Below are 18,378 nucleotides of genomic sequence, written 5' to 3'. Positions count from 1 at the left end.
CCTGTAATTTTCATCATAGGTATACCTCAACTATGAGAGACATAATGAGAAAAAAATCCATAAAATCACATTGTCTGATTTCGAAAGACTTTATTTGCAAATTTTGGTGGAAAATAAGTATTTGGTCAATAACAAAAGTTCATCTCATTACTTTGTTATATAAACCCTTTGTTGGCAATGACAGAGGTCAAACATTTTCTGTAAGTCTTCACAAGGTTTTCACACACTGTTGCTGGTATCTTGGCCCATTCCTCCATGCAGATCTCCTCTAGAGCAGTGATGTTTTGGGGCTGTCGCTGGGCAACACGGACTTTCAACTCCCTCCAAAGGTTTTCTAGGTTGAGATCTGGAGACTGGCTAGGCCACTCCAGGACCCTGAAATGATTCTTACAAAGCCACTCCTTTGTTGCCCGGGTTGTGTGTTTGGGATCATTGTCATGCTGAAAGACCCAGCCATGTTTCATCTTCAATGCCCTTGCTGATGGAAGGAGGTTTTCGCTCAAAATCTCACGATACATGGCCCCATTGTGAGTGTGTTACTGATGGTAGCCTTTGTTATTTGGTCCCAGCTCTGTAGGTCATTCACTAGGTCCCCCGTGTGGTTCTGGGATTTTTGCTCACCGTTCTTGTGATCATTTTGACACCACGGAGTGAGATCTTGCGTGAAGCCCCAGATCGAGGGAGATTATAAGTGGTCTTGTATGTCTTCCATTATCTAATAATTGCTCCCACAGTTGATTTCTTCACACCAAGCTGCTTGCCTATTGCAGATTCAGTCTTCCCAGCCTGGTGCAGGTCTACAATTTTGTTTCTGGTGTCCTTTGACAGCTCTTTGGTCTTGACCATAGTGGAGTTTGGAGTGTGACTGTTTGAGGTTGTGGACAGGTGTCTTTTATACTAATAACAAGTTCAAACAGGAGCCATTAATACAGGTAATGAGTGGAGGACAGAGGAGACTTTTAAAGAAGAAGTTACAGGTCTGTGAGAGCCAGAAATCTTGCTTGTTTGTAGGTGACCAAATACTTATTTTCCACCGTAATTTGCCAATAAATGATTTTTAAATCAGACAATGTGATTTTATGGATTTTTTTCTCACTCTGTCTCTCATAGTTGAGGTATACCTATGATGAAAATTACAGACCTCTCATCTTTTTAAGTTGGAGAACTTGCACAATTGGCGGCTGACTAATACTTTTTTACTCAATTGTATATAGTATTCAGATTATTGGGCAAACTAGATGGTTCTTATTTGCAGACACATTCTATGTTTCTATATATAGCTTTATGCAATATGGTGATATTATTATTATGGGTATTCAATGGTACTGTTAGTGAATTGTGTCAATGGTTGTAATATTTTAATGTAAAGTTTTTGTATGATTTTAATCTCTTACAAGTGTCCCTAAAAGTTGTGGGGCCCTGCAGCTGATCTGTCTAGGGTATTTCTATTAACCTTGATTTATATAAAATATCCTTCATTTTTTGTTTCTATACAACAGACAAAATCCAGTAGACAAGCGTATGGCAGGCGTCCTATTAAAATATGGTCACCTTGTCACTGATAGTCTCCTATTGCTTATACAGGTTGGATCACCATGGTGAATCCTGGGAGATCTGCCATATCACTATATGATTTCATTAATCACAGTTATAAAAAGCGGAACATTTATTCCAGTGGTCTCCAAGCTGTGGAACTCCAGCTGTTGCAAAACTACAACTCTCAGCATGCCCGCACCTCCAGATGATACACTGAATTAGATTTTCTATGCAATAAATTGACATATTCTTAAACCTTGTACTAAAAAAGAAAAAGAAGAATATATTTTATGGAAACCAAATTTTTGAGACAGCTTTGACTGCATAAAAGGAACCGTGAGAACAGACAATGAGACAAGTCATAAAGGTGTAAATGGCCCCTAGTCATGAAGTCATTATATGGGGAGCCCAACACTATACATAAGACTACCATGTAGCTGAACTATTGTTAATATCATGTCAAGATGTATGAGAACCACAAAGTATACAATCAGAAACCAAGACAGGTTTTTTTCTTCTCCCATTATCATATAAAAAAATTTTTATTTACAATGTATACAGATATATGTAAGAAGTTTTTTTTCTCTTTCTTTTGCCTCCCTCGAAATCTAAAATAAAAACACAGTAGAGCAGTAAAAAAAATGGTCAAGGTTGTTTTTCTCTCTCTCTCTCTCTCTCTCTCTCTCTCTCTCTCTCTCTCTCTTTAAAGGGGTACTCCGGTGGAAAACAATTTATTTGAAATCAAGTGATGCCAGAAAGTTATACAGATTTGTAAATTACTTCTATTAAAAAATATCAATCCTTCCAGTACTTATCAGCTGCTGTCTACTACAGAGAAAGTTCTTTTTTTTTTTTTTAAAGGGTTACTCCATTCCCCAGCATCCGGAACAATGAGTTCCTGAACGCTGTGTGCGGGCTTCCGTGTTCACGTTGCCCCCTCGTGACGTCACGCCCGCCCCCTCAATACTTTCTTTTCTGTCTATCCACAGTGCTCTCTGCTGACACTCTTTTTATTATAAATATATAAAACTTAACAAAACCGAAAAACAGGCTTAACTAGCAATAACAAAGCACAACACAACAAAACCTGCCTAACCGGCCAGCCCAGCTTAGCTAATCTAACAAAACACATAACATTATACCTACATATAAATTACCTACATATAAATTATGAAAAATACTATCACACACACACACACATACCCACGCATTCTTTACATAAACATAAAAATAGCTTTACTTAGCTTTAAACTAAACAACCAAACTTGGTAAAAACTCAACTGCACATTACATTCACAACTAACATCCACCCTTTTTTTTTTTTTTTTTTTTTTTTTTTATAATTTTTTTTTTTTTTTTTTTACTTTTTTATTTTATTCATACACATATATATATATATATATATATATATATATATATATATACATACACATATCTACATATATATATATACATACATACACACTTTTTTTTTTTTTTATAATTTTTTTTATTTTTTTTTACTTTTTTATTTTATTCATACACATATATATATATATATATATATATATATATACATACACACATCTACACATACATATACATACATATACTTTTTTTTTTTTATCTACACTACCATAATATAACCAATATTTAAAGTAATATAAAAATGCTAACTAAATCTGATCCGACTGCCTATCCCCATCCCCTCATAAAATAAAATAATCAATCCATACTATATAATAATATATACAATACAAATATAAAAATACAAATACATAACCTAAATGCAAATATATACATAAACCATATACACCAAAAACCAAACTATACATCTACAAAACACATGACATCCTACACTAGTCTAACCCATCACCCACACAACCACCCACCTTGACATGGGTCAGAGTCCATAGTCCATGGATATCCAGTCCAGTCCATAACTGACCCATGCAAGCCCCTCCAAACATCCACCAACCCACCAATTCCCCCACCCAACCTAATCTATACCCAAACCAACTATACAAATACAACTTCAAAACACAACATAACATCATATACAAATACAAAACAATACAACCCACCTTAGGCCCAAGTTCGGTCGCCTGTAAGCCCTTTAGGCAATACATATTCTGAAAACAAAACAAAAAGACTAGGGTGTACATGCATAGCCCACCACCAGGAAGAAGGATGGCAATCCTGATATTACTTTTTTAAACTCTCTCCACTAACGTTTCCCTTCGACTCACCCTACCGTTATCCCTTCAACAAACTGACCCTGCACTCACCCTCTCTCTGTCCCTATATTGCTATCCCTAACCAGAAACAGGGGTACTCTACCCAAGAGGTCTAGTACCTAGGGCACATCAAATGAAAAACCTCTCCACAGGAGAGAAGCCCTACTGTTACCAAGACTGCCATACTCCAAAGACCTGATCTTCCCGAGGTCACCGGTGATGTTCCTACAGACCTCCACCTCGGAGAGGACTTTCCGCTGTGTAGATACTAGACACCGTGCATTCCACGTGTAGTACCTAACCACTAAACTGACTACAAATAAAGTGCCCCGGTCTCGGCCACCCAGGTTCCTGAATGCCCCATAAGCCCACTCCGGATAGGTAAGGCCAGCAAGGTGACTCCAGCCAATGGAAGCGCCCACCCGGTTGTAGACCCCTACATTAAAAGGACAATGAAGCAGGAAATGGTCCATGCTTTCCAGCGTGTCCCCGCACTCTTCTCGGAGACATCCCCGGTCATCAGAGCTCCTACACTTCAAATTGTCCTTTACATATAGCTTCCCCTGAAAGCAGCGCCAGGCCAAGTCCCAAAACTTCTGGGGGATCCTTTTCATGTTTAAAAGGTACAACCCCACCCTCAGATCCCGACCTGGGCAGTCCCTGAGCGCCAGAGGCTTCTGGAAGTGGGTCAACAGAACCCGTTTGTCAAGGAACTGCCTTGACTGGGTCCTGATCTCCCACACTCCCAGACCCCACCGACGTATCGCCTTCAGAGTCGGGGTAGCATAAGCCGGAAGATATCCGTGTGGCGTACGGAGGTCCTTCACTCGCCCTCCTCTCTCCCATTCCTGGAAGAAAGGCCGAAACCATTCCCTGCAGGAGAGTACCCACGGAGGAGCCCTCTCTGACCAGAGGTTTGAGATGTTAGCTTTCAAGAAGGTGTTTGTTAAGAACACCACAGGGTTTACCATAGATAAACCCCCTAGTCTCCTCGTGCGGTACGTAACCTCCCTCTTGACTAGGTTCATCCTGTTTCCCCATAACAGTTGGAAAAACAGGCTGTAGATCTTAGTGTAGTAAGCCTCTGGCAAGATACATACGCTGCCCAGATAGATAAACAAGGGGAGCAGGTACGATTTGATCAGGTGTACCCTTTCCCTGAGGGTCATAGACCAACCCTTCCACTGGTTCACCTTCTGAGTGGCATCCTGGAGCTTACCATCCCAGTTTTTGGTGGAATAATCATCCTGACCGAATGTGATGCCCAAAACTTTTGCTGACTCTTGGGGCCCTGGAAGGGTGTCCGGGAGATCAAACGTGGGATCTCCCCCTCCCAGCCAGAGACTCTCACACTTATCCCGGTTGATCTTAGACCCGGATGCCTCCGAGTAGCGGTCCACTTCTGACATCACCACATCGACCTCCTCTCTCAAGGACACGAAAATGGTGACATCATCAGCGTACGCCACTACTCTCTGGGGGACATCCAGCTCCACCAGACTCATCCCGACTCCCGCCAACGGCCCACAATCTACCCTCCTGACGAAGGGATCGATTGCGAACACGTATAAAAGCGGGCTCAAAGGACAACCCTGACGGACTCCGGACCCCACCTCAAAAGAGCGGCCAGACCACCCGTTCACTAGCGGGAAACTCTCTGCCCCTGCATACAAGATCTTAAGCCAATTAACAAAAGTACTCGGTAAGCCATATCTCAGGAGGACAGACCAGAGGTACTCATGGTTCACCCGATCAAATGCTTTGGCCTGATCCAAGGACAGCAAGTACCCCTTCCAGAGACCCGCACTACTCCGCTCCACTGCCTCCCTGACACTAAGGACCGCACTTAAGGTGCTTCGGCCTGGAACAGAGCAGTGCTGGGCCCCCGAAAGGAGCCGGGGTGCAAACTTCACCAGCCGATTAAACAGTATCTTGGCCAGAAGTTTCCTGTCCGTATTGAGAAGAGCTATGGGCCTCCAATTCTCAATACGGCTGGGATCTTTACCCTTTGACAGGAGAATCAGGGCTGACCTCCTCATTGACTTCGGCAGAGTGCCCGAGGAGAGACACTCATTGAATACCTCAGTCAAGAGGGGAGCTAAAGACTCCTTAAAGGTCCTGTACCACTCGGATGTTAAGCCATCCGGACCTGGCGACTTCTTAGGGGCGAGCCCCTCGATCGCCAGTCTCACTTCCTCTTCCCTGATTTCTACTGCCAAAACATCAAGAGAAGGGTCTACCCCTGGCTCAGGAATGGTTTCAGCCAGGAAAACCGACATCTTGTCTCGATCCAGATCCTTCCTCCCCAAGAGGTGCGAGTAGAAGGATCTGACAACCTCCAAGATCCCTGATCTGGACCGATTCAGAGATCCTGTACTATCAATCAGTCCTGAAATGACTTTACTACTCACTGACATCTTACAGTTTCTGTAAGGGTCGGGCGAGCGGTACTTCCCGAAATCCCTCTCAAAAACCAAAGATGCGTGCCTATCGTACTGACACCTCATCAGCAAGGATTTCACTCTGGAGATATCCTCTCGGCTACCTCCAGTCGAGACAAGGAGCTCGAGTTTCCTCCTCAGACCCTGATACAGGCGATACCTGTTCAGGGACCTGAGGCTCGAGAGCTGGCGGAAGAACCCCGCAACCCGCTTCTTGAATATCTCCCACCACTCCAGCTTATTACTACAGAGGCCCAGTAAAGGTACCTGACTCTGAAGAAAATCCTCAAAGGACTGTCTCACCTCTGCTTCCTCCAGGAGGGACGAATTCAGCTTCCAATAACCTTTACCCATCCGGGGGGTCTCTGAAACATTCAGGGAAAACAAAATCATACAGTGATCGGAGAACTCCACCTCAACCACGGACACTGCGGAAGAGACGGCTTCCTCCTTTAAATAAAACCTATCTATCCTAGACCTGCGACTACCTTGATGATAGGTGAAACCCGCGTGGCCCGAGGGGCTCCGGATGTGGGCGTCCTCTAGGCGAGCTTCTCTAGCTATGCTAATCAGTGCCACACTATCGCAAGTCAGCGGACCATTGGAGCCTCTCCTATCTTGGGACCTCGTGACATTATTGAAGTCCCCTCCAAAGATCACTTGCCGACTCGTAAAAAGAAAGGGCTTAATCCTCATAAAGAGATCTTTGCGGCCCCACTTGGTTTGTGGGGCGTAGATGTTAATGAGCCGGAGCTCTTGTCCCTTCATGAGGACATCTAAGATCAGGCACCTCCCCATTTCTAACTCAATAACCCGTCTGCATTCAACTGGAGCGGTAAAAAGGACCGCCACCCCACTATACGGCTCAGCCGCAAGAGACCAGTGGGAGGGACCGCGCCTCCACTCTCTTCTGGCTTTTACCAGAGAGGCTAGATCTGACAACCTGGTCTCTTGTAAAAAGAAAATGTCGGCTTCAACACGGCCGAGAAAATCAAAGGCTGCGAATCTAGCCGTATCCGACTTAATGCTGGCGCAGTTAATAGATGCCAGCGTCAGTGGGGTGAGTGCCGCCATCCTGGGTGATTGAGTTAGATGGCCTCACCCCTTATACCTTCTTCCTCTCCTTCCCTCTATCCCCATCTGAATCAGAGGAAGACCCTTTACCCCTTTTTAGGCTCAGAGACATATCCATCCCAGGATCTTTACCTCTGGCATCTGGTGTTACCTCCACCCCTGAGGAAACTGTCCCAGAGGAAGGAGGCTCGGCACCTCCTGGAGGCCGCACTGCTTCCTGAACCTCAAGAGGAGGAGGGAAGGTAGTATCCCCGAGGGCCTCATACCGATTTGAATGGACGATCAGAGGGTCGGAGACTGAATTGTTCCTTCTATGGTCTGAGGCTACAACTGAAGAGGAGGATGGCGCCACCTTACTCTTACCCTTTTTCCTCCTCTTCTTTTTCTGGCCACCATTTACTGTCTGCCCCTCCTCCTCCTCCTCATCCACAGTTTCGGATTCAGAGGCATGACTGGAGGAAGGAGCATCTTGACCTTCTTCCCTACGCAGTCTCCCCATCTCCTCGTCCAGTTTGGCCTCACCCAAAGCCTCAGTGTTATTCTGACCTCCTTCTGAGCCAGTGTCTGGAGTGGGACCCCGAGCTACCCCTGGCACCTGGGCATTCTCAAGGGCCCTCTCCAACCTGCGCTTCTCCTCTCGCCTCCGCATAGAGGGGGTCTTATGTTTTTCCTTCACTGGCTTTGGTGCCCCCTCTCCTCCACTGGTCCCTTCCCCCGCCGGGGCAACCGTTAGGCTTTCCCCAGCCGGGGCGGTCACAGCATTAGAGAACGAGCGCGGACACCGGCTGAACGGGTGACCTAAGTCACCACACAAGTTACACCGAATCTGTCCACAGGTGGCCGCCAGGTGACCCACCCCACAGCAGAGGGCGCATATCTGCTGAGTGCAGTTGGCACTAAAGTGGTTTGGGTCACCACACCTGTGGCACAGCTTCGGCTGCCCCTGGTAGAAGATCTGAATCCTGTCGCGTCCCAGGAAGGCGGCCGAAGGGATGTGGGTGACCGTGTTCCCTGAACGCCTGAGACGGACGGAAAACGTCCAGGCCCCTGACCATATATTGTGCTCATCAAAGTTCTTCCGGGGGATGTCCGTCACCTCCCCGTACCTGCCCAACCAGGTCATAATGTCATAACAAGAAAGTGACTCGTTACGTGTCAAAACGGTCACTTTCTTTACCATACTCTGGCGAGATACCGCTTTTACAGCGAAATCTCGCCATCCGGGCTCGTTTTTCATCAGCTCATAATTAGACCAAAAGAGATCTAGTCCCTCCGGCCTAACAAAGCTGACGTCAAACTCGGAGGAGCCGAAGGGGTGAATCAGGGCAAAGATGTCCCTAGCCCTGAAACCCATCTGGAAAAGAAGCTCCACCACCTTGCCCCTTTGGGGGCACGCATCTTCGCCTTTCCAGACCAGACGGGCCACATTCCTGCGACCTATCTCCTGCCCGGGTGTCTGGAGGGACCATACGGTCTCCCCATTCCTCTCTCGGAACGCTCCCAGACCATGTCTCTCCACCCAAAAAGACAGGTCCATCTCCTTTCCCTCTACCTGGAGCGTCCTTTCTCCTCTCTTCAGTGCCTCCAGGAGGCGCCGTTGCAACTGACCGTCACCAGATGCAGGAGGTAAAGATCCCACTGAACCCCCAGCCGCCACACTCGCATAACTCCTGGCAACCGGGGGGGCAGCCGGACCAGACACCGTCCCTATGTCCCTGCCTAGGCCACCTGTACTGCCACAAAAGCCACTACCACTCCTCCCATCTGCACCACTACCACTCCTCTCATTCACACCACTACCACTCCTTCCATTCACTCCACTACCACTCCACCCATTCACACCGCTACCACTCCTCCCATCTACACCACTACCACTCCTCCCATCTGCACCACTACCACTCCTCCCATCTACACCACTACCACTCCTCCCATCTGCACCACTACCACTCCTCCCATCTGCACCACTACCACTCCTCCCATCTGCACCACTACCACTCCTCCCATCTGCACCACTACCACTCCTCCCATCTGCACCACTACCAATCTTCCCATCTACACCACTACCACTCCCACATACACCCCTCTCATCCACAGCACTACCACTCTCATCATTCACACTCTTTGTATTTACATTGCTTTCATTTACAGTATATATGGGATCAGCAGCTGCTTCACCCACTACCTCTGGGCTGGCCTGGATGTGTTTTAGCTTGGGCTTCTTGCTCCTTCTTAGGTCACCGGCGGCTGCCGACACTGACTCCTCCTCTATACGAGACGCCACCGTAGACGTCAAATCCCGAGGCTGCCCCTCCGGGCGCACCTCCACCCCTCCTTCTGCCACTGATGTGCAGGGACTCCCCTCGCTATCAGGGGAGATCCCTGCAGCATCCGCGCTACACACTGTGCCCGACCGCACAGGCTCAGCAGTAGGTCCCGGTGCCTGGACACTCCCCCCCCTCTCAGGGGAGTGCCCTGCAGAGCTGGTGACATTGCCCACAATACTCGGGGAACCGCTCCCCTTGCACACTGCCGCATAACTACTGCCCACCATTAGCCCGTCCTGCTCTTCCCTACCAGCAGGACGCATGACTGTAGCACCCGCGGCCATGTTGGATGCAGCACTGTACCCCCCGTGCTGGTCCCGTTCCACAGCAGAAGCGGGATCTGGCAGGGTGGGGGGCCCAGCAGCCTGAACCAACTTTTCAGGTAGCCCAGACTGCTGGATAGGAGAGAAAACAAACTTCACTTGCTTCCCAGCCTTTTTCTTCTTCTTTTTCTTCCTTTTATTCTCCTCAGGGCCCAGGTCCTGGCCAAAACTGAAATTTTCCAGACGGGTGGGTGACTCCTGCATCACTATGGCCCGCAGGAGCCCCCCACCGACCGGGCTGCTGTCACTGCCATCACTGCTGTCACTTTCCTCTGAGGTGGTTGGTAAGGCGACTTGGGCAGGGTTAATATATTCTGCACTTGGGGTGACAGAGGTCTTAGGGGTACACGGGGTATCACACACATCCCCCTCACTCTCATCACCCTCACTGCCGCCATCTCCCTCACCACCTTCCTCCATCTTCTCCTCTGTATCAAACAGGCATTCTTCCTCCCCCTGACTATCCTCTTCCTCCTTCACAGGGGTCTTCATGATTTTATAGCGGTCGTTATTTTTTAACTTTTCCTTAAATATACCCGCTCCCTCTACGATCTGCATTCGGGCTCTCACCACCTCCTGCTCCTCTGCCTTCAGTTCACACACCCTGGCAGCAAACTTAGCCCTCATGGCCTTGGCAGAGTTATCTGTCTGGTAGCGAGCAAACTTCAGATCTTCCCTTAACACCTTCAGCTTCTTTCCCAGCTGCTCATATTCCACCAGCTTTGCCTGCATGCGGGATCCAAAGGTGGCAAGCGACTCCCTGGGTCCCTTCACCCCCCATTGCTGGGGTTCCATAACAACAGTCCCTGAAGACATAACTGTAATTTTCTTACCGGACGCCTTGCGGTTTCCAGCGACGGACGGGGGAGTGGGCTCCACATTACTGCGGAGCCTGCTGGATCTTCTCACCCCGTCCTGAGAATCGGCCGTAGCTCTCTCACTCCCACCCCCCTCCGGCCTAGTTCGAGGGGTGGAAGTCTGGGGCTCCATAGCAGGAGGTTCTCCCAAGGAGGCTGCCACCCTCCTGGGAAAAAGGCTGTAGGAAAATCTGCTTCAATCCCCTCTCTCTGGAAAGCCCTGGAAATCAGACACACCCAACAGCTGCTGTGTTCCACAGGAAGTGCTCTCTGCTGACACCTCTGTCCATGTCAGGAACTGTCAATAGCAAACCTATCCTGCTCTGGATAGTTTCTGACATGGACAGAGAGCAGAGAGCACTGTGGACAGACAGAAAAGAAATTAACAAAGCAGAAAAAGAACGTTGTCTGTAGTATTAAGCAGCTGATTAGTACTGGAAGGATTAAGATTTTTTTATAGAAGTAATTTACAAATCTGTATAATTTTCTGGCATCAGCTGATTTCAAATAAATTGTTTTCACAAAAGGATCCCTTTAATAATTCAGGTCAACCAAACTACAATGGATCTGATTTACTAAGTGTTGGGCATTTATTAGTAGACTTGCAGGATTCCACGCTATTTACTATGGGGGCAAACAGGTCAGGAAAGTTGTGAACAGCTTTTTCTTGGTGGGAATTTCCAACCATTTAATTACAGAATTTTGTGTGAATTTAATAGTAAATAGGTCGGACTGTGAGAACACACCCATTTTTACAACAGACCACGCCCCTTTCTGTCCGTGCACGTCCCTTTTTTGGGTTTTACAGGTTTGTAGGTATATTTTGGAGCACAACCCGACAAAAGCAGGTCAGATTGACAATAGTATTTGAGAGCCAATATGTTCACACAATGAGCCTCGTTTGGATTGTAGTTTTCTTTATGGGGTTTTTTCCCAACAGTTTTTTTCACTTATTTGTCCCTTTCCCTACGTTTTGCTTTTTTAACACCTGCTCTGAGCTGTCAGGTTTCTCCTGGATAAAGTCGCTCCTGGCGAAACGCGTTGGAGTTGTGGTGTGGGGCTGGGGTGAGTCCTGTCTTTTTTGCACAAGCTGACTACCTGTATTACTGGCTGCTATCCTCTGTATCTGCTGTTATTTGCACAATCACTTGTTCTCTTTGTTATATGTATATATCACACGAATGTATTTTATCTATGAATTTATTTAGCACTATTGTTGCACCTGTTTTATTTGCACAGTAATAGCACCTTGATAGCACCAGCACTTTATACAGCAGTCAGGCCTCTATGCCATTTATCTAGAAATATTTATTTATTCATCTGTTCCCCTACTTATACAGGACTTCTCACCACAGTACCCCCTTTCTTTTAATCAACATATATTTGTAAACATTCATTTTTATATATACTATTATTGATTGATTTTGTATGCATACCCTATAATAAATCTAATAAAATATTTTAAATGGGCACTGTCATGAAATCTAAAAATTGATATGTTGTAGTACTTAAGTACTACAACATATCTCTAATATACTTTAATTAAAAAAAAGTGATTTTAAACAAGTTTAAAATCACTTTTAAATTCGGCCACTAGGGGTCGCCCTCCTAGTGGCCGAATGCATTCTGCAGTGACGTCACTACTGGATTTCGACTCATTTCAGCCTGGCAAATGAGTCGAAATCCAGTCACTGCGGTGCTCGCTCGCGCCTGTCAATCAGACAGGCGAGAGCGAGCACGCTGATAGCTGGGGCTGCGCGCATTGGCCAGCTCCACTGGCCTCGCGCGCGGCCCCTCCCCCCCCCCCTTACCCTGTCCGGAGGCCGTTACCCTGTCCGGAGGCCGTTACCCTGTTCGGAGGCAGCTCATTGATCCTCTGGTAAGAATGGGGTGGGGGAAGCGGGGTTCGGGGGAGTGCCGCCGCTCAGCACTAGAGGTATGGGGGTGGGGAGCGGGGTTCGGGAGAGCGCCGCCGCCGCCGCTGCTGCTGCTCCCGAAGTAGCACTGCTGCGCTAATAAAGTTATTGTTTTCACCACAGGGTGCCTCCAGCTTTTTCACCACTACAACTCCCAGAATGCCCTGACAGCCAGTAGATGTTAGGGCAAGCTGGGAGTTGTAGTGGTGAAACAGCTGGAGGCACCCTGTATAGTGAGCTAAGGGCGGAAGTGCCGGCTCCAGCAGGCATCAGTGACGTGGTGCCTGCTGGGGAAGTCTGCCTGGTAGTGAGCACACTACCAGGCAGACAAAAAGGGATTTTAATATAGTAAAAAAAAAATGTAAAGGGAGGGAGGGGGTTAGAGAGAGATGGGCAATAGGCAGGGACAGAAAGAAAGAAAAAATGGATGGTGGGAGCTACACTTTAACCATACATTGTAGTTGTTTTTATTCCTTGGGGTTCACCTTTGGTGTTATGTTAAATTGTTGGTTCTCATGAACCCCTAATTTATCTATTTTTTTATCTTCTATTTTTGGAGCCTACATATAGGAAGGACAGTTCAAATCCACCACATTTTACATGGGAACATTAGTAAATTTGTTGGGATTTTTCAAAAAATGTTAGGGACACTCCAATTTTTTTTCGGGACACTTCCTACCCGACCAACACCCCTTCCCCCCTTTTTGGGCTCAATACCAAAAGTGGAGGGTTTGTTGGGTTTTCGTGACCCTCTCTTTTTTTTTTGCAAATTTTTGGGCTGTCAATTTGCCCCATAAACAGCTGTTCAATGGTTTAAAAAATAGTCTGAAAGAGTCAAAAGGAGAGGCCATTCGAGAAGTGAGACACATTGCCAAACATTTCACCAGCTTATAACTCACGATTGCAACAGATGTCAGGACATAGACCGGGTGCAATCTAAGCTTTTGACATGTCTAAACAACACTAATAGAACTCACTGGGAAAAATACACCCCCTACTGCACCCACATACAGATGTTCCCCTGTAATTGTTAGAACTGCAGCACATTTCTTTTATCCCATTGTGCCCGGGCTGCAAAAAGTTAAAAAAAAACAGACTTTAACTCACCTTCAGCCGCTCCACCATTGCATCAATATAGCTGTTCGGTCCTCCGGTCTGGGTATTCTTCCTGCTTCCTTGTGCACGGATCGTCACGCTGCAATCAGCATTATCGCCAGCCACAGTGATGTCCCGCCTCGGCCGATGATAGGCTGAGCACAGTGTCATGTAAGGAGCTTGGGCCTGCTGCCTGGACTCCTTACAAGACACTGCACTACACTACTCCTCTTTGTTCAGCCGTTTACTAGTAATGAGCGGCATAGGCCATATTCGAATTCGCGATATTTTGCAAATATATGGACAAATATTTGTCCTATATTCGCGAATGCTGCATATTCGTTAACTTTTTTCATACTAAATTCGTAATGAAATTCGCAAAATGCGCATGTGCGATTATATCTTTCAACTAACTACTTTCCTATTGGTTGCTAGGGATGTTGCTAACCTCTGACAACTGTATTTACATCCTTCTCATTGGCCCACAAGCTAAAGAAGGGAGGGATCAGTGTCCTCTGGAAGTGCAGATATTAGCACATTTTTGCATATACGCATATTCGCCTTCTTTGGACCACAAGCTGGAAGCAGGGAGGGATGATCACTTTTTATATACACAGTACATATCATTGTGATCTGTACTGTGGGGGGGGGGAAACGAATATTCATCATAACAAATATATATTTTGCTATATTCTAAATATTTGCAAAATCGCAACGTGCCGATATTTGCTATAAAAAAATTCGCTATTCGAATATTTGCGCTCAACACTACCGCTTACATGCCAATATACAGCCACACTTTGGCTTATAACAGGTGATAAGTTTTAGACTTGGAATAAGTACTAATGGGAACAATAATTATGTATCTGTTATTTTGCAGTTTTAGTACAGTTCATATAAAGTTATAAAGCAGATGGTGGTAGGCTGGGTTCACATATGTCCGTCATAGGCAAACGAAGACTAGATCTCAACACAACTGATGCCAAAACTGATGGCAAGTTGTCATCAGTTGTATGGCATCTGTTGTTTCTGCACGGCAGACAGGGTAACGCAGCAAGCGGGCCCTCCAGCGTGTCCAACTATCTGACGTCAAAATTGAGATGCTGGATGATTGTGAGCTGTCCCATTCAAATGAATGGCATCAGTTCTAGCATCAGTTTTCCTCCGGTGCATGCCGGGGGTAAACTGTGCCGGACAACTGATATATGTGAACCCAGCCTTAAAGGGGTTATCCAGGAAAAAATATATATATCTCAACTGGCTCCAGAAAGTTAAACAGATTTGTAAATTACTTCTATGAAAAAATCTTAATCCTTTCAGTACTTATGAGCTGATGAAGTTGAGTTGTTCTTTTCTGTCTAAGTGCTCTCTGATGACACGTGTCTCGGGAACCGCCCAGTTTAGAAGCAAATCCCCATAGCAAACCTCTTCTACTTTGTGCAGTTCCTGAGACAAGCAGAGATGTCAGCAGAGAGTACTGTTGCCAGACAGAAAACAACAACTCAACTTCATCAGCTGATAATTATTGAAAGGATTAAGATTTTTTAATAGAAGTAATTTACAAATCTGTTTAACTTTCTGGAGCCAGTAGATAGAAAAAAAACACTTTTTTTACTGGAATACCCCTTTAATGTGATTTCTCACAATTTTGCAATCCCATTTAACCTGTAAAATAAATATGTTCCACCTGTATTTATTATTTATTTATTTATACAGCGCCTACAGATTCCGCAGCGCTTACAATTATGGGGTACAAACAAAGTAAAAAAAAAACATGTGGACGATCACTAAGAGACCATTTTAAGATTAAATTTTAACTGCATTGTTGTCAATACAGCCCAACACCAACTTGACACAGAAAATTGGAGAAAATTTACAGAAAAAAGTCATTCAAAGCATTCTTCCAAAAATCACTATTTGTGAAACACGCTAAAGTCTCCTTCACACAAATGTTTTCCGAGCTTTTAGTTTTTTTTTTCTAAGTTTTTTTTTTTTTTTCACTATATATTTAATTTAAAAAATGTTTTTTTTTTTTTATTTAGTTTTTTAAACAAGAATTTTGGTTGCCATTTTATATCATTTTAAAAGGTCATTCAATGAGTTGTGGGGAAAAAAGGAAAAAAACACCACAAACCCTAGAAATACAACCAAAACTAAATGCCTGGTGTATAGCGTGTATCGCATTGCACTATAGACTTTATTGTAACATCTGTCTATACTAAGAGAAAAAGGCAAAGAAAAAAACCCAGTATAAATATACTATATCACTTTAATATCCAAGTTATTGTTTTACGATATTGGCGTCCTTATACAAAGGGTGTAATAGAAAGGTAAGGTCATGATGACAACCGCAAGAGCTTGTTTGTACGTAAATGTAACCTAAACTATTCATCAAAAACTATACTAAAAAACATGAGGATAAGAACACACTACAGCAGTGGTCTCCAAACTGCGGACCTCCAGATGTTGCGAAACTACAACTCCCAGCATGCCCGGACAGCCAATGGCTGTCCGGACATGCTGGGAGTTGTAGTTTAGCAACATCTGGAGGTCCGCAGTTTGCAGACTACTAAATGACTAGTGATGAGCGGCAGGGGCCATAATCCGTGATATTTCACAAATATATTGACAATTATTCATCCTATGTTCGCGAAATTCGCATATTCGCGATGTTCGTTCCCTTTTTTTCACATTAAAAATTTGCACATCATAAAAAAAAGAATATTCGTCATTACGTATACAAAGAACTATATTCTAAATATTCGCGAAATCGCAAAGTGCCGTTATTCGCCATAAAATCACGCATTACGAATAGTCATGCTCAGCACAGTTGATGCAGCTAGAAGCCACAAATCTATAACTAGATGATTCGACACAATTCAGCACACAATACTATTTTGTCTAAAGTCTAAACACGTCGCCTTAATACTACGAAAGTGACTTTGGATCCAGTTTGATCAGCAGATAAACTTTTATGCTTGTTCTGTAAGTTTCCCCGACACTTAGGCGTATAGTAAAATCCGCACAGTCTATTAAACAGAACGTTATATAGGAGATTTTACTGCGTTTCTCGATGGCATTGTAAATCATCTTAAATGGAAAGGAAATAAATTATGCAGAACAAAATGTATCAAACGGGAAAAAAAAACTTTTGCAAAACTAGTTCCCTTTCATTGCCTGATTTTGGCATCCATGTAAAACCATGTCTAAATTTCTGACTATAAAAATAGGCAACATGTGGGGAGGGGAGGAGGGTATCACTGGTGGTACCATAAGTGCAAGAATGCCATGCCAACCTCTGCTTGTGGCACACCAGGTATTATGTGCACTGTATGTCTAGTGGGCACTGATCAGGGTGGGCAGGAGGGAAGCTTACCTGACACAGGTGACTCTGGCACCCATCTCACCCCAGGCTGCAGAGTGTGGAAGCTGGCACGGACTTCCTTGCAGTTAAGATGCCCCTTAGCTGCCACCATAGCTGCCCACGCCATAAGCACAGCCATGCAGAACTCCCAGGCTGCCATGTGTCCTCTCTCAGTCTGCACAGTGCCCGCTAAGATCCTGCTGACAGTTCAATGCATGCCAGGGAACCTGGCTGGTAGTACAGGTGCAGGAAACAGCCCAGGCTCCAGACAGCAGAGGAAGGGATCCTGCCAACATGAGATGCTAGTTTGCAATAATTTGGGAGTACACTGGCAGCAGGTCCCAAACAGTGAGGAGGAGGAGGAGGAGAGGAGGGCAGCACTACCACTCCTGCCCTAGGTGAAATCAGCTCCGGCTCTGGGATTTTGGGTTTCAGCGCAGCTTGTTTATGTACTGTACTGTATAGGCGCCACCTGCTGGTAGAGAGGGAGTACAGCAGGGCTTGTGGCTACACAGCAGGATCATCTGAGATTACTGTAAAACAAAGAACTGTCTGAACAATTGTTCAGTTCTGTCTATCTATCCACCTATTTATTAAATTTTATCTATCTTTTCTTCTGTGTCCTATCTATCTATCTATCCATCCCTTCTCTGACTGCATGCATTTTTTGCAAAGTAGTAAAAGTTACCATTATATCTGATTAGATATTTTATTGGGAGAGTTTACTGTAGAACAATGAAGACAAATATGAACATGATTTAATTCTTTCTATGTTACCTGTCCAATATCCACAGGATCTATTTATTTATTTATATATCTATCCAATATCTATACAATTTATATCTGATCTATCATTCCAATATCTATCCATCTTTCCAATATCTCTATATCCAATTTCTATCTATCTACCTTCCTAATAACTATCGATCTATCCAATATTTAGCTATTTATTTATAAGGCAGATAAAGATGCAGCACGCCGAATAGTTAAAATTAAGAGGAGTGGTTTATTCCATGATGTACAAAGGACAACTATCTATCCATCTAATATCGATCAATCCAATATCTATCTTTCTTTCAAATATATATTCATACAATTTCTAGTTACTTTTTTAATATATATTTTTCTTTCAAATATCTACATATTGTAGTATTAAAAAAAAAGCAGCACATCTGCTAGTCCATACTCAATAGTGTTCAGGTGCACGCAGTCATAGGAGACTTGGTTAAGGA

General features: G+C 44.9%; 1 protein-coding gene across 1 annotated transcript in view; it reads right to left on the bottom strand.

The window, feature by feature from the left end:
* Window positions 1-17,550, bottom strand: part of GPC3 (glypican 3) — a 534,194-nt gene extending 516,644 nt beyond the window's left edge. The window contains exon 1 of the mRNA XM_056538460.1: window positions 17,159-17,550. Coding sequence (XP_056394435.1) covers window positions 17,159-17,306 — 148 coding nt within the window. The 5' untranslated portion in view covers window positions 17,307-17,550. The remainder of the gene's footprint in view (window positions 1-17,158) is intronic.
* Between the last annotated feature and the right edge of the window lie 828 nt (window positions 17,551-18,378).

The sequence above is a fragment of the Hyla sarda genome, chromosome 9 (genome assembly GCF_029499605.1).
Source record: "Hyla sarda isolate aHylSar1 chromosome 9, aHylSar1.hap1, whole genome shotgun sequence".
In the NCBI taxonomy this organism is placed as follows: Eukaryota; Metazoa; Chordata; class Amphibia; order Anura; family Hylidae; genus Hyla; species Hyla sarda.
This window is presented reverse-complemented; position numbering and strand designations above follow the sequence as displayed.